Source organism: Triticum urartu, chromosome 2 (genome assembly GCF_003073215.2).
Source record: "Triticum urartu cultivar G1812 chromosome 2, Tu2.1, whole genome shotgun sequence".
NCBI classification, from domain to species: domain Eukaryota; kingdom Viridiplantae; phylum Streptophyta; class Magnoliopsida; order Poales; family Poaceae; genus Triticum; species Triticum urartu.
Window position 1 is genome coordinate 487,232,817 of NC_053023.1, and position 19,679 is coordinate 487,252,495.

General features: G+C 45.1%; 1 protein-coding gene across 2 annotated transcripts; it reads right to left on the minus strand.

The window, feature by feature from the left end:
• Positions 1 to 7,201: 7,201 nt before the first annotated feature.
• LOC125538109 (eukaryotic translation initiation factor 3 subunit H) lies at positions 7,202 to 12,949 on the minus strand. 2 transcript variants are annotated; one of them, XM_048701413.1, is made up of 12 exons: positions 12,763 to 12,949; positions 12,565 to 12,659; positions 11,513 to 11,629; positions 11,319 to 11,422; positions 10,379 to 10,445; positions 8,460 to 8,593; positions 8,332 to 8,380; positions 8,182 to 8,253; positions 7,985 to 8,086; positions 7,842 to 7,909; positions 7,562 to 7,714; positions 7,202 to 7,415 (listed from the first exon to the last, which is right to left on the minus strand). In XM_048701413.1, exons 1-12 carry the CDS (start codon positions 12,770 to 12,772, stop codon positions 7,358 to 7,360), a joined length of 1,029 nt encoding a protein of 342 aa, XP_048557370.1. In that variant the 5' UTR covers positions 12,773 to 12,949; the 3' UTR covers positions 7,202 to 7,357. The 2 variants fall into 2 exon arrangements, with proteins under 2 accessions (XP_048557370.1, XP_048557369.1); XM_048701412.1 differs by having other exon boundaries at positions 12,565 to 12,662; positions 12,763 to 12,943.
• Positions 12,950 to 19,679: the final 6,730 nt, after the last annotated feature.

Genomic DNA, 19,679 nt, shown 5'->3' on the forward strand with positions numbered 1-19,679 from the left:
AAATACCGGTCTTCTTTTAGGACGCTCTTGGCCCATCTGACACGGATCATCGGGACCTTCTCTCCAGCGTAGCTCAGCTCCCAGATCTCCTCGATCCTTCCGTAGTATCTGTCCTTGTCGTTACCGGTGTAGGATTCCATCGTTACCCCGGAGTTCTGATAACCATCGCTCTTCATGTCCTTGGCCTCGGTGTAGAATGTGTAGCCGTTGATATCGTACGCCTCATAGGTCATCAGGTTGTGCTCGGCGCCCTGTGACAAGGCGAATATGAGTTGTTCTTCCGCGGAAGAATCCTCATGTAAAGGGTACGACAGAAGCTTCTGCTTGAACCAACGCGTGAAACATGAGTTGTGCTCTTTGAGTATATCTCCGTCCGTCCTCTGTTGGCCTCGGTCATTGTACGTCTTCTTAATAAAGGTTTTGTGCTCTACCACCCAAGGATCGACCACGTCTATGTGTTGTAGCGCGACTAGGTTTGCTCTTTCAAAGTCGGCGAGTCGACCCTCGAAGTCGACATGCATTTCGCGACGACCCTCACGGTGACCCCATCCAGCGAGCCTGCCGAGGTGCCTGTTGACGGGCAGACCAACGGGGTTCTCGATGCCTAGATAATTCGTGCAGTAGGAGATGCACTCTTCGGTCAGAAAGCCCCTGGCTATGCTTCCCTCTGGACGTGACATGTTGCGAACGTATCCTTTGATGACACCATTCATCCTTTCGAACGGCATCATGCTGTGCAGGAACGTCGGCTCGAGTTGGATGATATCGTCCACGATATGGACCAGCAGATGCACCATAACATCGAAGAATGCGGGCGGGAAGTACATCTCAAGCTCGCATAGTATCACCATGATCTCTTCCTGTAGCCTTCTGAGTTGCCTCACGCCAACAGACTTCCGAGAGATGACGTCGAAAAAGTTGCATAGGCCAAATAGGGTTTCATGGACGTGCGCGTCCATGATCCCACGGATTGCAACTGGAAGTATCTGCATCATCAGCACGTGACAGTCGTGAGACTTCATCCCGCTGAACTTCTGCTTCGCTGGGTCTAGGTATCTGCTTATCTTCCCCGCGTAACCGTAAGGAAGTTTTACTCCTACGAGGTAGGTGAAAAACTGCTCGATCTCCTCCTGACTTAGAGTGAAGCACGCGGGAGGGTAGTCATTTCCGGTCTTCTTGGCCTTTTTGCCTTTGCGACGACTTTCCGTGTCCTGCTTCGCCTCATCATCATCATCATCATATATAGCGTGAAGCTCCTGCCTGATGCCCATTGATTTCAAGTCTGCCATTGCTTTCGGCCCATCTTTGGTCCTCTCTGGCATGTTGAGCAGGGTACCAAGCAGACTCTCGCACATGTTCTTCGTGATATGCATGACATCAAGGCTGTGAGGCACACGGTGGATCTTCTAGTACGGCAAGTCCCAGAAAACAGACCTCGTTTTCCATACCTTCAGCAGCGGCTCTGGCGCCTTTCGCTTCTTTCCCGGCTCTGGCGCCTTTTGCTTCTTTCCCAGCAGTGGGCAGTCTTTCCAATTTTTCAATAGCTCGTCTATTTCCTCGCCGCTCCTCGTATGCGGGCGTCCTCGGGGTTCGGTTTCACCATCGAATAGATCCTTGCGTGTTCTCCACGGGTCATCGTCGCGAAGCCACCTTCGATGTCCCATGAACACGGTTTTCGAAGACCCGGGATCTCTATCTAGCTGGCGATACGTTGTGTCATCCATGCACCTGACGCATCCAGAAAATCCGTGGACCACCTGCCCCGCGACATATCCGTAACCGAGATAGTCGTGCACCGTCGTGAGCAGCGCGGCTCTCATAGGGAAATATTCTTTCTCTGCGGCGTCCCACGTATTGGCTGGCGTTTTCCACAGCGTGTCAAGCTCCTCTTTCAGCAGCCCCAGATACAGATTGATGTCGTTCCCTGGTTGTTTCGGTCCTTCGATTAGCATACTCATGTGAATGTACTTCCTCTTCATGCACAACCAGGGGGGAAGGTTGTACATCCACACAAACACAAGCCAGGTGCTATGTGTGCTTCTCTGGCTGCCAAATAGATTGACTCCATCGGTGCTCGCGCCCAGCAAGATGTTCCTTGGATCGTTCCCAAATTCTAGGTCTTTGAAGTTCAACGCTTGCCACTGGCTCGCATCCTTAGGGTGACTCAGCATCTTGTCTTTTTTATCTATCTCCGGATCATTTGCGTCATCTTCTCGCTTCTTCTCCTCCCTATCCGCGTGCCAACGCAGGAGCTTTGCTACCTTAGGGTCCGCGAAATACCGCTGCAGATGAGGAGTGATCAGAAAGTACCACACCACTTTTCGAGGAGCTTTCTTCCTCTTCTTGTATCGAGTGACGCCGCACACCGGACATATGGTAGACTCCGCGTGCTCGTCCCGATAAATGATGCAATTGTTCATGCACACATGGTATTTCACGTGCGGTAAATCCAGAGGACACACGATTTTCTTCGCCTCCTCCAAACTGGTCGGGCACTTGTTCCCCTTGGGAAGACGTTCGTGCCAGAATGACATGTTCTCGTCGAAGCATGCGTCGGTCATTTTGTGTTTTACCTTCATCTCCAGAGCCATGAGCGTTACTTTCAGGCGGGTATCCTCGGGCCTGCATCCTTCATACAATGGAGTAACCGCGTCTAACTCAAGTTGATCCATCTTGGCTTTCTCTCGGGCGGCAGCTCTTGCGTTATCCGTCTGCTTGAGAAGCAGCTCTTGAATATGAGGGTCCTGCACCCAGCCCATCGATGGTCCAGCGTCGTCTGCTCCGCCGGCATCATCATCTTCATGATCATGCCCGTCGTCTGCTCCGGCATCTTCCTCATCATCATGTCCTGCATCTTCTACATGATGACTGTGTACAGCATCACCGTCGTGATCATCTCCTGGGGATTCTTCGTCTTCTCGCCCGCCCGAGCCGCGGTGGTTGTCTTGCTGCCCTTCCTCATTTCTTGCCCGGCCCCCATGGACGACTTCGTAGTCATCTTCATCACCTTGCCACCGATAGCCATCCATGAAACCACGCAAGAGCAGGTGGTCCCGCACCTGCCCGGATTCCGGGTCCGCAATAAGGCTCTTCAGCTTGCATCTTCGACACGGACATCTTATCTCCGTCTCGTTCTTTTGAAGCATCTCGGCCTTCGCGGACCTCAAAAACCTATTCACGATGCCTTCGGTCATCATGCGGACCATGGTCGCCTACGGGGTAGAGCAAAACGATATTTTAGAACCAAGAAAAAATTTGGCATGACTTTCCCTAAAAATAGGACCAAAAAGAATGCTTAATGCCAAAATTCTCGCTGAAACGGAAATGAATCAACATTCCGGCAAAATATTGGCAACTATCGCATTTCAAATACCGGTACACCTCCAAACACAAACACATATGCAACACCACAAACATATGCAACACCACGAACATACATAGATCTAGCTAGGCCATAAAAAGTGCATGTGCACATTGTTGTAGGGAGAACAACATAAATATAGCTTCCCCCCTTACTTACCTATCAAAACAAGGTAATTTAACCACTTAAATTGAATGAATCTATGGTGGAAATGAGGTGAAAAAGAGGAGGCACCCGAGACAAGGAGGAGATGGAGAGAATGAAGTGGGGAGAAAGTGAGTGTGGGTAGGAGAGGCTGTCCAAAATATCTTGTTGCTGCCCACTTACTAATGGCGCACCAACTCTAAATGCGCCATTAGTAATCCAGGTTACTAATGGCGCACCTTCTGGTGGTGCGCCATTAGTAGTTTTGCAAAAAAAACATACTAATGGCGCACTGTCCCACAGTGCGCCATTACTAGTTTAAACTAGTAATGGCGCACGGTGGAACAGTGCGCCATTAGTAGTTTTGCAAAAAAGGGAATAAAAAATATAATAGAAAAAACAACATTAGTGGCGCACTTTCCGGCAGGTGCGCCATTACTAGTTACAACTAGTAATGGCGCACTGTGTTTGGATGCGCCATTAGTATGTTTGGACAAGCGCACTAGTTAAAAAAATTGATACTAATGGCGCACCCTGGGCCAGGTGCGCCATTAGTAGTTTCAACTCTAATGGCGTATCAGAAGGTGGTGCGTCATTAGTATATACTAATGGCGCACCGCTTGTCTGGTGCGCCATTAGTGTCAATCCCATCTATAGCCCTTTTTCTAGTAATGCAAAGTTTAAGACTTGTTAAATAAGAAATTCTCTCTAGATAAAAGGTGGTGGATTCTAGATAGAGTATATAATTAGCTCAATACACCACATAGGTAATTAATTATAGGTATTCATCATATTTAACATGCTTCATAATTGTCGATGCCTCAAAGTATGTCCTATGGGTAAAAATCATTTTGGGGGTCTATACTAAAAGTTTATACTTAAAAATCGGTGGCCATTGACTCAAAGTGAGTTCTACATCTGCATCCTAACAAGTCTGACGCAATTCTCTTTCAAGGGAGTCCAAACAAATTATAATTTTTATTTTAGAAGAAAATAAATTATAATTATGATGTCATTCAGTTTCCCTCGCACAATGTTGATCTTCTGATAGGCACTGTAGTTAGGCTCACAACGTAAAAGATCCAAGTGTACCCTCATTATTTTACCAATTCGAGAACACTACCTATCGCAAACTAGGTCACCTAACCCTAGACGGAATTTTAGCTTACTTAACCCTAGACAAAATTTCAGCTTACAGAAAACTTCGACCATGTTGATACGCTGCTCGGAAGTGGAGACGACACGCATTGAGAGCACTTTAGGATGTCGCCTTGGGTCCTTTCCATGTAGATACCTTGGATTGCCCTTATGCCTCAAGAAACCCTCAGCAACACAACTCTGCGGCTTGGTGGACCATTTGGCAAATCATTTGCCCACTTGGAATGCAGCCACCTTGCCCAAGAGTAGCAGACTAATCTTGGTCCTTTCGGTGTTATGTTCGGTTCCGCTACATGCGATGTTGGCACCGGACCTCCGCATGAAGACAATCATGGCTATGAACAAAATAATTAGGGGCTTTCTGTGGTGCGGCAAGGCTCAAGCAAATGGGGGAATTGCTTTGTGGCTTGGGAAGACGTGTGCATGCCAAGGTGGGCAGGAGGCCTAGGAATCCCATGTTTAAGATGGTTGAACGTTGCGATGCAAACCCGCTGGGCATGGCTACGTCGAGTGGACTGGACAAGACCATGGTTGGAGTTCAAGATTACCGTGCCCAGGGATTTCCTGGCATTGTTCGAGGCAGCCACCAGGGCGACAGTAGGGAATGGGAAGGATACCCTATTTTGGGAGGACCGTTGGTTCGATGGGTTGCGGATACAGGAGCTTGCGCCGGCCCTATACGAAGGTGTCTCGCAGCGAGCCAAGGCCACTCGCACAGTTCATGAGGCGGTCTCGCTTGGTACCTGGGTACGAGATGTTAACCCTGACATGGAATTCACTGCTCTGGTGGAGTACTTGGAGGTCTGGCAATGCCTGCAGGACATTCAGCTAAAGGGAAGTGTTGTAGACTCCTTATCTTGGTCATGGGAGACGAACGGCCAGTTTTCAGTTCGCTCTGCCTATGCAGCCAGGTTTGCCGAAAGGGTGGCGGCCCCAACCGCGGATTTCTCATGGAGATCTAGAGCCCCACTGCAGTGCCGATTTTTCACTTGGCTAGCTATGAGAAACAGGTGTTGGACATCCGACCGCCATGCCCAACGTGGACTCCCACATCAAGATGCCTGCCCTTTCTACGACCAGGAAGTGTAAACCATTGACCATATTCTGCTGACATGTGTGTTCACAAGAACAGTGTGCTCGGCCATGGGCAAGCAGGAGTGGAAAGCACTCCTGCCTGCCCTTTCTACGACCAGGAAGTGAAAACCATTGACCATATTCTGCTGACATGTGTGTTCGCAAGAACAGTGTGAAGAACGTTGTGCTCGGCCATGGGCAAGCAGGAGTGGTCACCTACGGCCCAAGATACCCTCAAGGGTTGGTGCACCACGAGAACAACAGGTGTACACAAACCAAAAGAACTAAGGGCCATTTTCATGCTCGTGCTTTGGGAAATGCGGAAACATAGGAACGTGGTCGTCTTTGATGGTGCCTCCCCATCTATGGAGGTGGTGGTCCGGAGAGTTGTAGTAGAGGGCAGAGCTTGACAGCAGGCAAACTTGCTTAAGGGTGAATTAGATAGCATGTTTAAGTTGTTGTCAGGGTGGGCGAGTAGCGAGTGATCCATTGTATACACTTAGGTGGAGTTGTGGGCTGTAAGTGATGTTGTAGTGTTCAACGGTGGTTTGGGTTCTCTACCCCATCCCACCCCACCCCCTCCTCTTTCTATAAAATATGATACGCACACTCATGCGTATTCAAGAAAAAGGAATTCCAGCTTACTTATCCAATCAAGTGTCATCAGCAAATATACTCCTGTCTATCCAGTTCTTTTGGCCGATTCTTCCATAATCTTGAGAACCGACCTTCCACCCAATTTCTTCCAAAATCTTAAACCCATATTTGTTTTTACAATACTAACTAGTTAGCCTAGTTAGGATATGAACAGTTAGGATTATAAAAAAATATAGATACAAGATTCTACGGGAAGCTAGGTGAAAGATCGATTCTCAAGATTTGAGAATCGGCCAAAAGAACCAGGTCGTAATCTAGTCTGAGCAAACTGAAACGTGTTTATTAGTCCCCTATACAATTTGTGCTAAATTTTGGCCAAAAATTTAAATGATAAAATGTTAGTGCATGTCAACAAAATTACATCATTCGATCATATTTGAACATAGTTTTCAATGATAATTTTTGGTGACATGCATGTATTAAATTTATGATTAAAATTTGACACAGATTACAATGGGGATCAATAAACCTGGACGGAGGTAGTACCCGTGTTCATGCTTTTCATGTACTCCCTCCGTAAAGAAATATAAAAGTGTTTAGATCATTAAAGCAGTGATCTAAACACTCTTATATTTCTTTACGGAGGGAGTATCAAGAATTCAAGAACCATCTCACCCGCAACCAAACCAAACAAAGAGACCAAATTTAGCTGCAGAAGGCGGGAACAAAACCATCAAAACAAATGATATCCACCCAATGCATCTGAACTCCAAATTTAGCTGCAGAAGGCGGGAACAAAACCATCAAAACAAATGATATCCACCCAATGCATCTGAACTCCAAATTTAGCTGCAGGAGGCGGGAACAAAACCATCAAAACAAATGATATCCACCCAATGCATCTGAACTATCTGATTTGAGCAAAACAAAATAGGCAATGTGCGTGTGCACATGGAGTACATTGCAAAATTGAGGTGCGGTACAGTGTCAAGTTAAAATCTCACAGCAGCTGCCACCCGGCACCTAATCTTCCTGCAACGCCTTCATCAAGTATAGCCTGTTGAAACTCTGGCCAGCAACCCTGCAATCATAAATGGCAACAATCAATACAAGGGCCTATCAAATCTGCACCAAGTGTGCTTAAAAAACATGCAAAAGGCCTGTCAAACCAACTAACAATGAATCCACATATGCATAGGATGCATAGGAATGTTACAGAATCCATACCCATTGATATGGTTGCAGTAGCTCGAGATCTGATTGGTTACGAGATAACCCTCTAAGCGGGATGGCTCAGGAAGCGGCTTGAAGATAGGGTTGGATGGATCTTCTTCTGGCAACGGCTCCTCGCCAGCAGCCTTTCTAGACATGTTCTCTTGCCTGTAGTGGCACAAACAATAAGGGCGGTGTTTAATGTCCACACATTTGCTGTACTAGCTTCTGGGAGGCACTATCTTTGGATTATACAAGAGCTAATAAACAGCAATGGTTCAGTATTTGTTTTCACCTTCTCTTTTGAAGCCATGCCTGTTGCTGTGACTGTTGCCTTCCTAGGTTGCGATAGTAATATTGGAACTACATTAAAAGGAAAACTCAGTCAAACAAATACATTTGTCACTTGAATCCAGTTCTTTTGAAGTCCAAGGTTACCTTGTTTTGCTCTGATGAAAGACCATCCATGCACCCAATCATAAATTCTAGGTTCCTTTCCATAAAGGGCGCAGTCGACAATTTAAGACGGTCAAAGTCACACTGGGACCAGAAATGAAAAGGATGTTACTCCAGGAAATGCTAAAAGGAGAAGACATATTTTCTGCAAATGCATTTAGGAGTAAAAAAATCTCAACCTGTGAAACAGGTGACTCAGGTTCCAGCTCCTTCATGAAGGCACTGACAAGCGCTGAGTTGGACACTTTAATCTGCAAGACAAACAAAAAAGATACATCAAGAGATCAATTTCATTGCCATGATTATACAGAAGATATAAGAATGCGCACCGGTATCTCCTCGAAAATATCAACCCATGACAATTTCTTTTCCCTTAGCCTGTGAACACAACGGGTCATTCGCACATACAATGTCTGAGACTTGCAAAAAGTATGGAGTCACAGAAATCAAACCATACTTCTCTCCAGTTAAACCATTGTTGCGGTACAGATCCATAAAAGAGTCTGTGAGCTTCAGGGCTTTAAGAGCTAGCACTCCTTGACTAGACCTAGATGGGTCATACACGATACACACGCATCTCCGGATGTTCTCCTGTGAGATGTAAACGTTAATCCAGCAAGGAAAATAGGAGACCAAGTAATAAAAACCATGATGACCTTAGGACCTACTCAAAGATAAGTATGAAGCTGATACTGAAAAATGTTTACTTGAAAGCTCAGGCGTAACTATGAAGCTGAATAGCTGATACTGAAAAATCATTTGCTTGAAGCTCGTACTGTAGCATCTCTGTATACCTTGTTTAACATTACAACTGCACTAGTCATTGTTCTTGGAAAGCATTTGAAACTTGAAACGTAATGCCTGATCTGTAAAAACTAAGGACCTACTTGAAAAATGAAATACAGCTGAAACTTGAACCTAACACCAAACCCTTGTTGAAACCACACACTGACACCTGAAATCTGTTAAATTTGGAGGGAGGGGAGGCCGACGAATGTACCACCAGACCACCGCTATCCTCTTTACTAAGAAGCATGGGCACGCCAGAAATTGCCGATTGGCCGTCCACATATGGCGGGAGAATCATTTTTTTAAAAGAAAAATAAACAGGGGCATGGTGGAATACGGTACGTGACACGTCTGGGACACGGCTTGGCCAAAAAACAGCCTCAGCCCAATATCTTGCAGGGGTCGTTTGCACGCAAGCTCTCCATATGACGAGCTTCTCCCAGCCTTCCCAGACAGCAGTGAACGTGCCGCCGCCGCCGTCGCCGCCGGCGGCGACACCTGGAATCGACCGGCGACCGTTACCCCCAGCACCAGCAGCCTCTCCTCCCAACGGCAGGTAACCCCAACTCCCCAAACACAGTAGCCTCTCCTCCCAACAGCAGGTAACCCCAACTCCCCAAACGCAGCAGCCTCTCCTCAACCTCTTCCATTCTTTTATTCTGATTTTCTTCCATTGAGCTGCTGGCTGCTGCGTGCTCCTTTTGCTACGGTGCTACCCATGTTCTGCTGCTCTTTGAATGTTTGTGCTGCATGTTGTTAGGTAGCATGGCATCCGGGAGCGCCACAATCGGTACCGGTAGCCAATCGTCCGTGGGTGAGAGTGAAGGGCGGCCTGGTCCTGGTGTTGTAGATCCCAATTCCCAAGTATCCTGTGTGGTCTTCTTCAGTCTCTAATACTAGACTAGCATTTGATGTGTTTTGCAAGATGCAACTTGCATTGACATGGGACTATGAGAGGATCAATCAACCACTTGATGGAGGAGACACCAAATTGGGCAGTATTATGATCTCTCTTTTTTGTCGTAACTCTATATTAAATGGCATTTTTTTTAATTTTATATATACTCGCCGTATCCCCAAATGGCTGTTTTGGAAAATTCCATATCCCGCGTCCCCGTATGCCTATCACCGTGTCTCCGTCCCCGTATCCATGCTTCTTAGCCTCTTTATATTTACACGTAAAGGAGACACCAGATAGGTGCATTCGTCTGGCTTCCCTACTGCCCGCCATAGAAAATCTGAAAAAAAGATGGATCTGCCCCTCCATTCCACACTAGATAAAAACTACAAACGTAACTTCCCTAGTCAAGTCCCAAAGCCCGTAATCTCCTTAAGCTAAAACTCCTACAAATTCCATTTTTAGATCTACACAATATCTTAATATGACTAAAATCATCTTTTAAGATAGATCACAATGTGACTCTTTGATATAGATGTGTATGTGAACTCAAGAGTAGACCACAGATTTGGCATGTTCAAAACTGTTAACCAAAAGGACAGTCCGGTAAAAACATCAAAAACAGGGAGGTTCCAACAGTAGTGAAATATTTTTCAACACCAGCATGCAGCTCATTTATCTAACCGTACCTGATAATTCATAAATGTTTCAATCAGCTCAACGGTTTGAAAAGATCCAAGCAAGCAGGACTGATACCTGTAAAGAAGGTAAAAGCAAAAGCAATGCAAAGGGTCAACATTGTGATCCAGTAGCAGAGTACAACATGAATGTTATGCTAGAAGCCATAACGTAAGCAAGATACAACATAACAGCATCATACTTGTGTAGCTCAAGATAAAATATGGTGGACAAGCATCACGACTCGCAAACTCATAATAGTGTATTTACAATTAAGAAATATACAGTGCGTTTTGAACAAGACATGTAAACAGATCGACTAGTATATCAATAGTGTAAACTATACCTCGTAAGCACCTAACACAGACCACTTAAATGCTAACCCAGTAACCCTCACTCCCTCAGATTTCCCGAGTTTTGATGTTACTCCACAGAATAAACAAATCTAGCAACCTTTACGAATTAGTGTTCCAGAAAGATAAATTACACTTGTCAATTTGAAAAGAATCTAGTTAAGAAATTTAGACATAGCTAACGTAAAACCATTAAGTACCGGCAGAATACACACCTAGCGGCTATGACCAACACTAGTTAGTTCTCACTTCTCAGTGCCAACAGCAATACCATATTGCATTGGCAAATGAACATACCTCAGTTATGTCTGGCTGTAACATTTCCTACAGGCCTACAATGCCATCAACATAAGAAAAAACATAGCATAGCATACAGATTGTCAATCCGAAACAATGAAAAACTATTGTCTATCAAGGAGTATGTCAGTACACTTCTACACTCTAGTTGTTCAGTTATGCAAGACGGACAAATAATACATAAATACACGAAGAAGATCTGTGAATTTGTCAACGTACATGTCAAATATCTAAACACACCACTAACTATTCCTTAATGAATTTGAGTATCAATACTGAATCGGATGAAATAGCTTCTCACCATCCAACAGTGTTATTGTCAACATTAACCTCCCTCAAGCACCTCATCATCTCAAGCTGATAGTTCGCACCATCTGCATCTGCTTCCTCGTCGTCCTCTCTTATCTACAGTGTAAGGTAGGTATTATTCGCCAATAGATCAGATGAATCACAAGTATCCTGGAAGTAACACCGCCAAGAATGCCAAAGACTCACAGGGAAAGGAAAACAGTTGGTCACTTCCAGAACACTACCAACATCCAAACCAAGCAGTTGACCTGTAACCAGAGCAGGCGCAAACTCCTCACAGTGCTTAATGATCTTCAGGACAGCCTGCATATTAAGAGACAAACAAATGATAATTAGAAGAAATTACACCAGCCCAACTGTGTTTAGTAATACAGACGCCAGTTGCTAGTCATGGAAATACAAACTGATGAACCACTAGTATACTGTAGCTGATCTAATCTAACTTAGTTAAAACCAGGTGAAACTTTTGTTTCAGTGTCAACCCAGTCTACACTTTTTTCGGCAGGTCAATATTTTGGTTTAACAGTATTGGGCTTCCAATAACATGCAAAACTGAAACAGGTAACTGGAGCTAAAGAAACAACATTATCAGTTGTATCCGTAGGCACCCCAGATAATAACATATGTAAGTGTGTTCTATTATTCAATGTGTATCAAAGAAAACTAGGAAAGTAGCACTAATAGCCTTTTTATATGTGCAAATATATTACTAAACAGATTGATGTTCTCGGTGTGCTTAAAGTTTATTTTGAAGAAAAATATGTTCAGATGTAGCAACTCTAGCAAAAGGTTTAGGGAGGTATTGTATATAAGGAAACAGCATCCAATTGGTGGTCTATGGCAATAGACTAGACGCTGTTCTAGCCCCTCTATGCACTACAAATCATACAGGAGTTCCGTTTTGCAAAAGGTAGTTTTTCAAAATAACTTACTCATTTCTACTTCAAGATGCAAAAGGTTAGTTGAAAGCACCTTTGTTCAAATATGTAACACGTACTGTAATTAGTAAATATTCCCCTAACTAACTTGACTCCACAGCACAGTAAATTAACCACAAACTTCACCAATGTCAAATCAGCAATCATCTCAATACAGATCCGCCGAAAAGCGAGAGCTTCCCTTAATCCATCTCACGCGTCAGCGACCAAAATCAAACGAACTAAAACTGCGTATGACGCCAGACTCTCCCGAACCGAACGCAAGAGGGGGGGGGGGGGGGGGGTGTCGAGAGCAATCACCAGTCCCTCCATCTGGACGACGCGGAGCGGCACCGCCGCCTCTTCGGTGACCGTCGACATGGCCTGCAGGAACGACTTCCCTCCCGCCGCCGGTGCTGCTGCACATGAGCCAACCAACCACCCGATGGCATCCAGAGTTAAAAGCGTGCAATAAGATAGGGCGTGGAGCGGAACGGACGAGATGTTGGCGTCACTTACGATTCGCCATGGCTGCTCGGTGGTCGGCGGCGCGGGGGCACGAAGAGGGACTGGAGGGACGGCGCGAGGAGGAGGACGGAGAGGGGAGGATTGTGCGGGCTAGGGTTTTTGGTGTGGCAAGGCTATTCGGTCGAGTCGGTCTTGGTCGATGTGCGGCGCAGATCTCCTCCGGCTTTTCGCCGTACACCAGTTGGAACTAGTTGGAAAACAGGAAAGTTTAGCAGAGCCTGTTTCAACTTGGTTTCGTGTTTCGGATTATTCAGGACAACTTTCGCCTAATTTTCTCTATAAAAAACCTTTTGAGACAAAACTTCAAGTTTTTTCCCTTGAAAATAAAAAACATTCAAGCTTATACAAGATTATACACGAAAGATCCTTTTTTCTTGGCTTAAATATTTGAAAAGGAGGAAATCTAGGGGAGATTTCCAAATTTAATAAGTCATATAATAGGAAAAAAATTTGAGATGTCCTCTTTACTCTAATGCTTATTAGGAATTCTCCATACAAAAAATGATATAGAGCCGACGCGACGCAAGTGCTATAGTCAATTCTCAATGCACGAATCTCGATGTTGGCTGATTGGGCCACATAGACACCAACCGTTCATTCTCAGCGTAGCAAACGCGCCACGTGGGGGTGGGTAGTTCCTTTTTCAAAGGGGTTTGAAACCTGTAACATCCTAAATTTTCCATTTGGAATGTTATACATAGGTCAATCATGCATATCATATTTTATTGCATTTTCGTTCTGCAATCCTCGAAATCCCAAGCAACTCAATGACCCTCGGAGAGAGTTGAGGATTTCCCGGTTTTCATATGTGATTTTTATCAAATAATGAAACGAGGATTTTTGATTTAATAATTTTTCTCTCCGAAAAAATATTTCATATTAAAAAAATATATGAGAGGAGATAATATGATTTCTTAAAAATAATTGAAATATTGGAGGAAAAATATTAAAATCATTTTCTTGATTTTATTTGATTTTTATTTGGATTTTATTTGCATTAGAAAAATTGCACGTTTTCAAAAAAAAATTGCATTTTAGGCCAAGAAAATGTTCATCTCGTCCTAAATATTTTATTTAGGCGGTGAAAATTTGTTTTGGCATTTTTAGATTTCTATTTTATTTTCTAGAATTTTATTTCTGTCGGCAAAATTGTTTTTTTAAGAGAGAGGTTCCGCCGGCTGGGCCGAAACCCAGCCAGGCCGCCGGCCCAACCGCCCGCGCCACCGCCTCCACGTCGCGCGCGCCGCCGTCGACTCGGACGAGGAGTCCGAGCCGGACTCCGCCGCCTCGCCTTGGCCCCTCCCCCAAGTCGCCCCCCTCTTTATATACCCCGCCGCCCCAAGCCACCACCACCACCGCAGCCCCGCCGCTAAGCCGCCGCCGCCGAGCCCCACCACCCCGCGAGTCGCCGCCCCGCCGGAGGTACCGTGCCGGATCCGAGCCGTCGGTTTTTTTAAAAAAAACCGTCCGGTTTTTTTAGAAACCCTAGTTTGTTTTTTTAGATCGGTTCGCCGGTTTTTCTCGGTTCGTCTAAATAGCGGACGTTCGTCCGTACGTTCGTTTTAACGAACGGTTTTCGCCCGTTAGTTACAGTTAACGAGCGCTCGTTCGTTAGTCTGTTCGTCAGTTTTCTTTTTATCGGATTTATCTGCGATTATTTTCGATCGCGATTTCTGATCCGGTCTTAGTTTCTGTTTATCTTTTCACTTGTTAGTCGGAATCAGGCGATTCAAGCGCCTAGATCTTCGTCTCGAGACCCTCTTTCTGTTTAATCAACTTAAACAAGATTTTTGGTGTTGTAAAATTTGAGCTTAGTTCAGATTAGTAAACGGATCTTGTTTCTTTCACCGTTTGAGTTTCGTTGCTCCCTTTGATTTGATTCTTTTTGCATACCGGAGTTCTTAAGTTAAACTTTCTGGTCAACCTCTCTTATTTGAGTTTTTCTTGTGCATGTTTGTTTATTGCTTATGTATGTTATTGTTTGTTTGCGATAGAATTTTCGGAGTGCGAAGCGTGTTACTACGAGTCCCTAGGATTCGCGGATCGTCAGCAAGGCAAGTAACACTTTGATCATATCCCTTCTAAACCCAGTTTTTATGCATTAGTTTCACCCTCAAACCTTGCATGAGCAGGATTGATAGCATGTGGGTATTGGGAAGTAGTTGATGAGGTAGGAACCTATTGCCCTGCATTCAAACCCTTGGGAGTTACTTCTACGTGTTGCTTATATTATTTTGCTATGCTCGTAGACGTGGTTTGGGTTTGAGTGAAATCCATGACTGATGTGAGATTGTTAATTAATGGATCAACTTAAGGTGGCAACTTAAATCAACATCTGGGTGGATTGAGGCACCTGGGGAACAGTGTTTTCTGTTTTTTTTTGAAATCCCGGGGTACCCGTGTGATATTCCTATGGATCGCCACCCAGGCTCAAAGGGAACTCGGATGATTCATGCTAGAAACTTCCGTGTGCAGCCACAAGCTATTATGGGCTCTAGCATAGTTGAGTAAGTTACGTGAAGCTCTCGAAGAGGTGGATCAGCAGGTAGTGGGTTTTGTAGGTTCGGTATGGTCTGCCCGGTGTAGAGAGTTAATGTTTTTGAAAGACCGTGTCTCGGTCATCCGTTTCTCAAACACCTGGTAGTGCGAGAAATACACCGAAGGCGATCGAGTCTTGTGGGGAAAAGTGCGCAAACCTCTGCAGAGTGTACAATCTAATCATGGTTAGCCGTGTCCCGGTTATGGACAATTTTGAGTATCTAGTACTTGGGTTATCACATGTATCTCATCACTCTTAATTAATATTGTTGGGTTGTTAACTGCTTTAATTTGGGATTGAGTTGGGGGTACCTTCTCAATATTGTTCAACCACCATGATAGTTAAATTAAAATATATTCCTTTGTTGTAGGAAAAAATTGGCTTTTCGCAAAACTATAACCATAGAGCTTTTCATCAGCCAAATATGCATGTAGTGATAGCATTATTCTGTTCTTGCTCTACTGTGTTACTTTGCCAGCATATTCCATGTGCTGACCCGTTTTCGGGCTGCAACGTATTATGTTGCAGACTTTTCAGACGAGGAGTAAGGTTCGTTAGGTCGTTGTCGTGCAGCTCAGCTATGCCGTTGGAGTTGATGGACTCACTTTATCTTCCAAGCCTTCCGCTGTTATCGTATTAGATGACCTTAAGCCATATTATTGTAATAAGTTCTCTCTTGAGACATTCGATGTAATAAGTGTGTGATTGATACTCTGTTATAAATTCTTTGAGTATTGTGTGTGTCAGCATTATCGATCCAGGGATAACACTGAAGCACAGAGACTTGACCGTTTAAGGTCGGGTCGCTACAAGATGGTATCAGAGCACACGCTGAGTGTAGGACACGATAACTAAGATAAACCATATGTCACACTTCTCTACTCATTTCTGACTCCTCTCCATTTTCTACTCTTTAGGATGACAGAGATGAAGAACAAGTTTGCACAATCGGATGAAGACACACCTTTCGAACGCCACTTGAAGGAAGTCACTAGGTACTTGAACATTGGAATACCAAGCTTCACCGGGATGTACAATGCCACCTTACCAGAAGAGGAGCGCTGGATGATTCAAGTACAAGTTCCAGGAAGGACGTTTTCGCCAACCTCTAAACTCATAGAATTTTCTTTTGAAGCACCCACCTGGAGTCTAGGCAAGAGCATGGCAGCCCACATTACCATGGGACGCATTGGAGAGGTCTACAACAGGGAACTCAAGGACACTATCTACCAAATATGGGGGCGCCAAGACGAGCAATGGGAAGTAATCAGCACCAAGAAGGATAGATCCATTGCAGCTTTCATCCAGGAGTTAAACCAGCACATTCGACGTCAGGAGAACCAGATGTGCGCGGACATGATGGACTTGAAGAAGGCGAAGACTAGGATCATCGAGCTGGAGGAAGAACTCAAGTTTACACGCGATGGATATGAGGAGGAAATCAAGACACTACTGGAGAAGAATGACGACCTAGTTAAGAAAATCGGAGTATTCATGGGAGGTCCAGCACCGGGAGTAGAAGACGACGATTCCACTTGCCCGGACAACTACATCATCATCGACGGCACCGATTCCGATCCTAGTGAGGATGACTTTGAAGAAGAAGCTGGAGCAGACATCATGGAGTCTTCCACCGATCAAAATTTCTAGATGACCACCATATATTATTAGTATTCCCCCATGTATTTAGTAGTAGTTGAGCACTTTTGCAATAGTTCTAGACCGCTTGTATGCCCTTGCTTGATTGATTGAGTGAAATGATTGTGTTTGTCTCATGTGCATATGGGTAGTGCCTTCTCATTAGACCTCATTCTATTCTAATTTCTTCCATCTAAACCCATCAGATGCCTCCAAGACGTGACCCCGGATTTGCCTTCCCGCCGGAGCTCACTCAGTTGATCCAGCAACATAACACCTTGATGCAATTGCTAGTTCAGAACCAGGGCAACAACAACCCGCCGCCAGTGGACAACCTAGCCCGATTTCTAAGGTTACAGCCGCCGGTGTTTTCCAGTAGCACCGAGCCTATAGTTGCTGATGATTGGCTACGCCGTATTGGAAGGGAGTTGACCACCGCAGGTTGCACAGATGCTGAGAGGGTGCGCTTTGCCGCACACCAATTGGATGGACCAGCAGCCTCATGGTGGGAGAATTACACGGCCACTTTTCCTGTAGCCAATGTCACTTGGGACCAGTTTCAGCAAGCTTTCCGCACAGCCCATGTCTCAACCGGAGCTATGAAGATGAAGAAGCGGGAGTTCCGCAACTTGCGCCAGGGAAACCGTACTGTGGCTCAGTACGTGGATGATTTTAGCAAGTTATCACGCTATGCCCCTGATGATGTGGCCACAGATGCCGCGAAGCAGGAGAAGTTTATGGAAGGGCTGAATGACGAGATGAGCATGCAGTTGATGGTAGCAACCTTCAACAATTACCAGGAGTTGGTAGATAAGGCTCTTATGATTGAAGAGAAGCAACAGCAGATTGAGATCCGTAAGAGGAAGTACGGACAAGGGAAGTATAACTCAGGAGCTCAGCAGAAGCCTCGCCTAACCCCGAGCTCGGAAGGACTTGTTCATAACCATGGAGGTCACAACCACACTGGAGGAGGATCGCATAACCATAATGGTGCTAAGAATGGAAATGGGAACGGAGCTAACAACAATCAGAACCGCTCCAACCCAGCCACACCCGCCAAAAGAGACCTAAGTCAAGTTACTTGCTTTAAGTGCGGGAAGACGGGGCACTATGCCAATGATTTCCCCGAAGGTAGGAATGGAAACGGAAATGGGAGCGCTGGGAAGAAGCCTAATCCATTCAACAAAGGACAAGTGAACCACATTAACGTGAAGGAGGTTGAAGAGCAGCCGGACGCGGTAATAGGTAAGTTTTTGGTTAAGTCATTTACCGCTCTTATTCTTTTCGATACTGGTGCATCGCATTCATACATATCAAGGGGATTCGTGGATAAGTTTAAACTACCAACCCAAACCCTTAGGACCCCTCTCCTAGTGAGTTCACCCGGAGCAGAGTACATGGCTAGCCGATGGTGCGACCAGATACCCCTAACCATTGGCACACATGTCTTTCCGTCCGACCTAATTATCTTAGAGTCACAAGGATTGGATGTGATATTAGGTATGGACTGGATGTCAAAGTATGGAGGAAGTATTGACTGTGCTAGTAAGTCGATTTATCTCACCACCCCGGAGGGAAAAAGGATTAAGTATGTATCTAGGCATGTGCCTAGGAGGAGCCAAGTGAATGCCCTCACGGGAGTTGTTCAGGAGGAAGTGCCTGTAGTGAAGGATTACCCGGATGTTTTTCCAGAAGAGTTACCAGGCATGCCACCGGATAGAGACATTGAGTTTTTGATAGAGCTATTGCCAGGTACAGGGCCAATATCCAAGAGACCCTATCGGATGCCCGCAAATGATCTGGAGGAAATTAAGAAACAGATCAAGGAGTTATTGGAGAAAGGTTACATTCGAAGAAGTTCGTCACCTTGGGGAGCCCCGGTACTTTTGGTTGAGAAGAAGGATAAATCCCTAAGGATGGTTGTTGATTATCGAGCCTTGAATGAAATGACGATTAAGAACAAGTATCCACTCCCGATGATCAATGATCTGTTTGATCAACTGCAAGGAGCTAAAGTGTTTTCAAAGATCGATCTACGATCGGGATATCATCAGTTGAAAATTCGAGAGAAGGATATACCAAAGACAGCGTTCACCACGCGGTATGGATTATACGAGTATACGGTCATGTCGTTTGGACTGACTAATGCCCCTGCCTATTTTATGAGCATGATGAACAAGGTGTTCATGGAATATTTGGACAAGTTTGTTGTGGTGTTCATTGATGATATTATGGTATACTCGAAGAATGAAGAGGAGCACAAGGAGCATTTGCGCTTAGTTCTCAAGAAACTCAGGGAACACCAGTTGTATGCTAAGTTCAGCAAATGCGAATTTTGGTTGAAGGAAGTCGGATTCCTTGGACATGTTATATCAGGAGAAGGTATAGCAGTAGACCCCAGCAAGGTTCAATCAGTCACTGAATGGTTGGCACCCACTTCAGTTAGCGAGATCCGCAGTTTCCTTGGACTCGCAGGATACTATCGGAGATTCATTGAGAATTTTTCCAAGATTGCGAAGCCAATGACTGAACTACTGAAGAAGGAAACTAAGTTTAAATGGACAGATGATTGCGAGGCAAGTTTCCAGGAGTTGAAGAAACGTTTAACTACATCCCCAGTGCTAACACTGCCAGATATACATAAGGAGTTCCAAGTGTATTGTGACACCTCTCGCTTAGGATTTGGATGTGTGCTTATGCAGGACGGAAGAGTTGTGTCATATGCCTCACG

Coding starts and splice junctions, on each gene's coding strand:
- LOC125538109 (XM_048701412.1), bottom strand. Junction 11,630..12,564: donor TCGTCCAGATGGAGGGACTG/GTGATTGCTCTC, acceptor CTTAATATGCAG/GCTGTCCTGAAGATCATTAA. Junction 8,381..8,459: donor AATGGTTTAACTGGAGAGAA/GTATGGTTTGAT, acceptor TTGTGTTCACAG/GCTAAGGGAAAAGAAATTGT.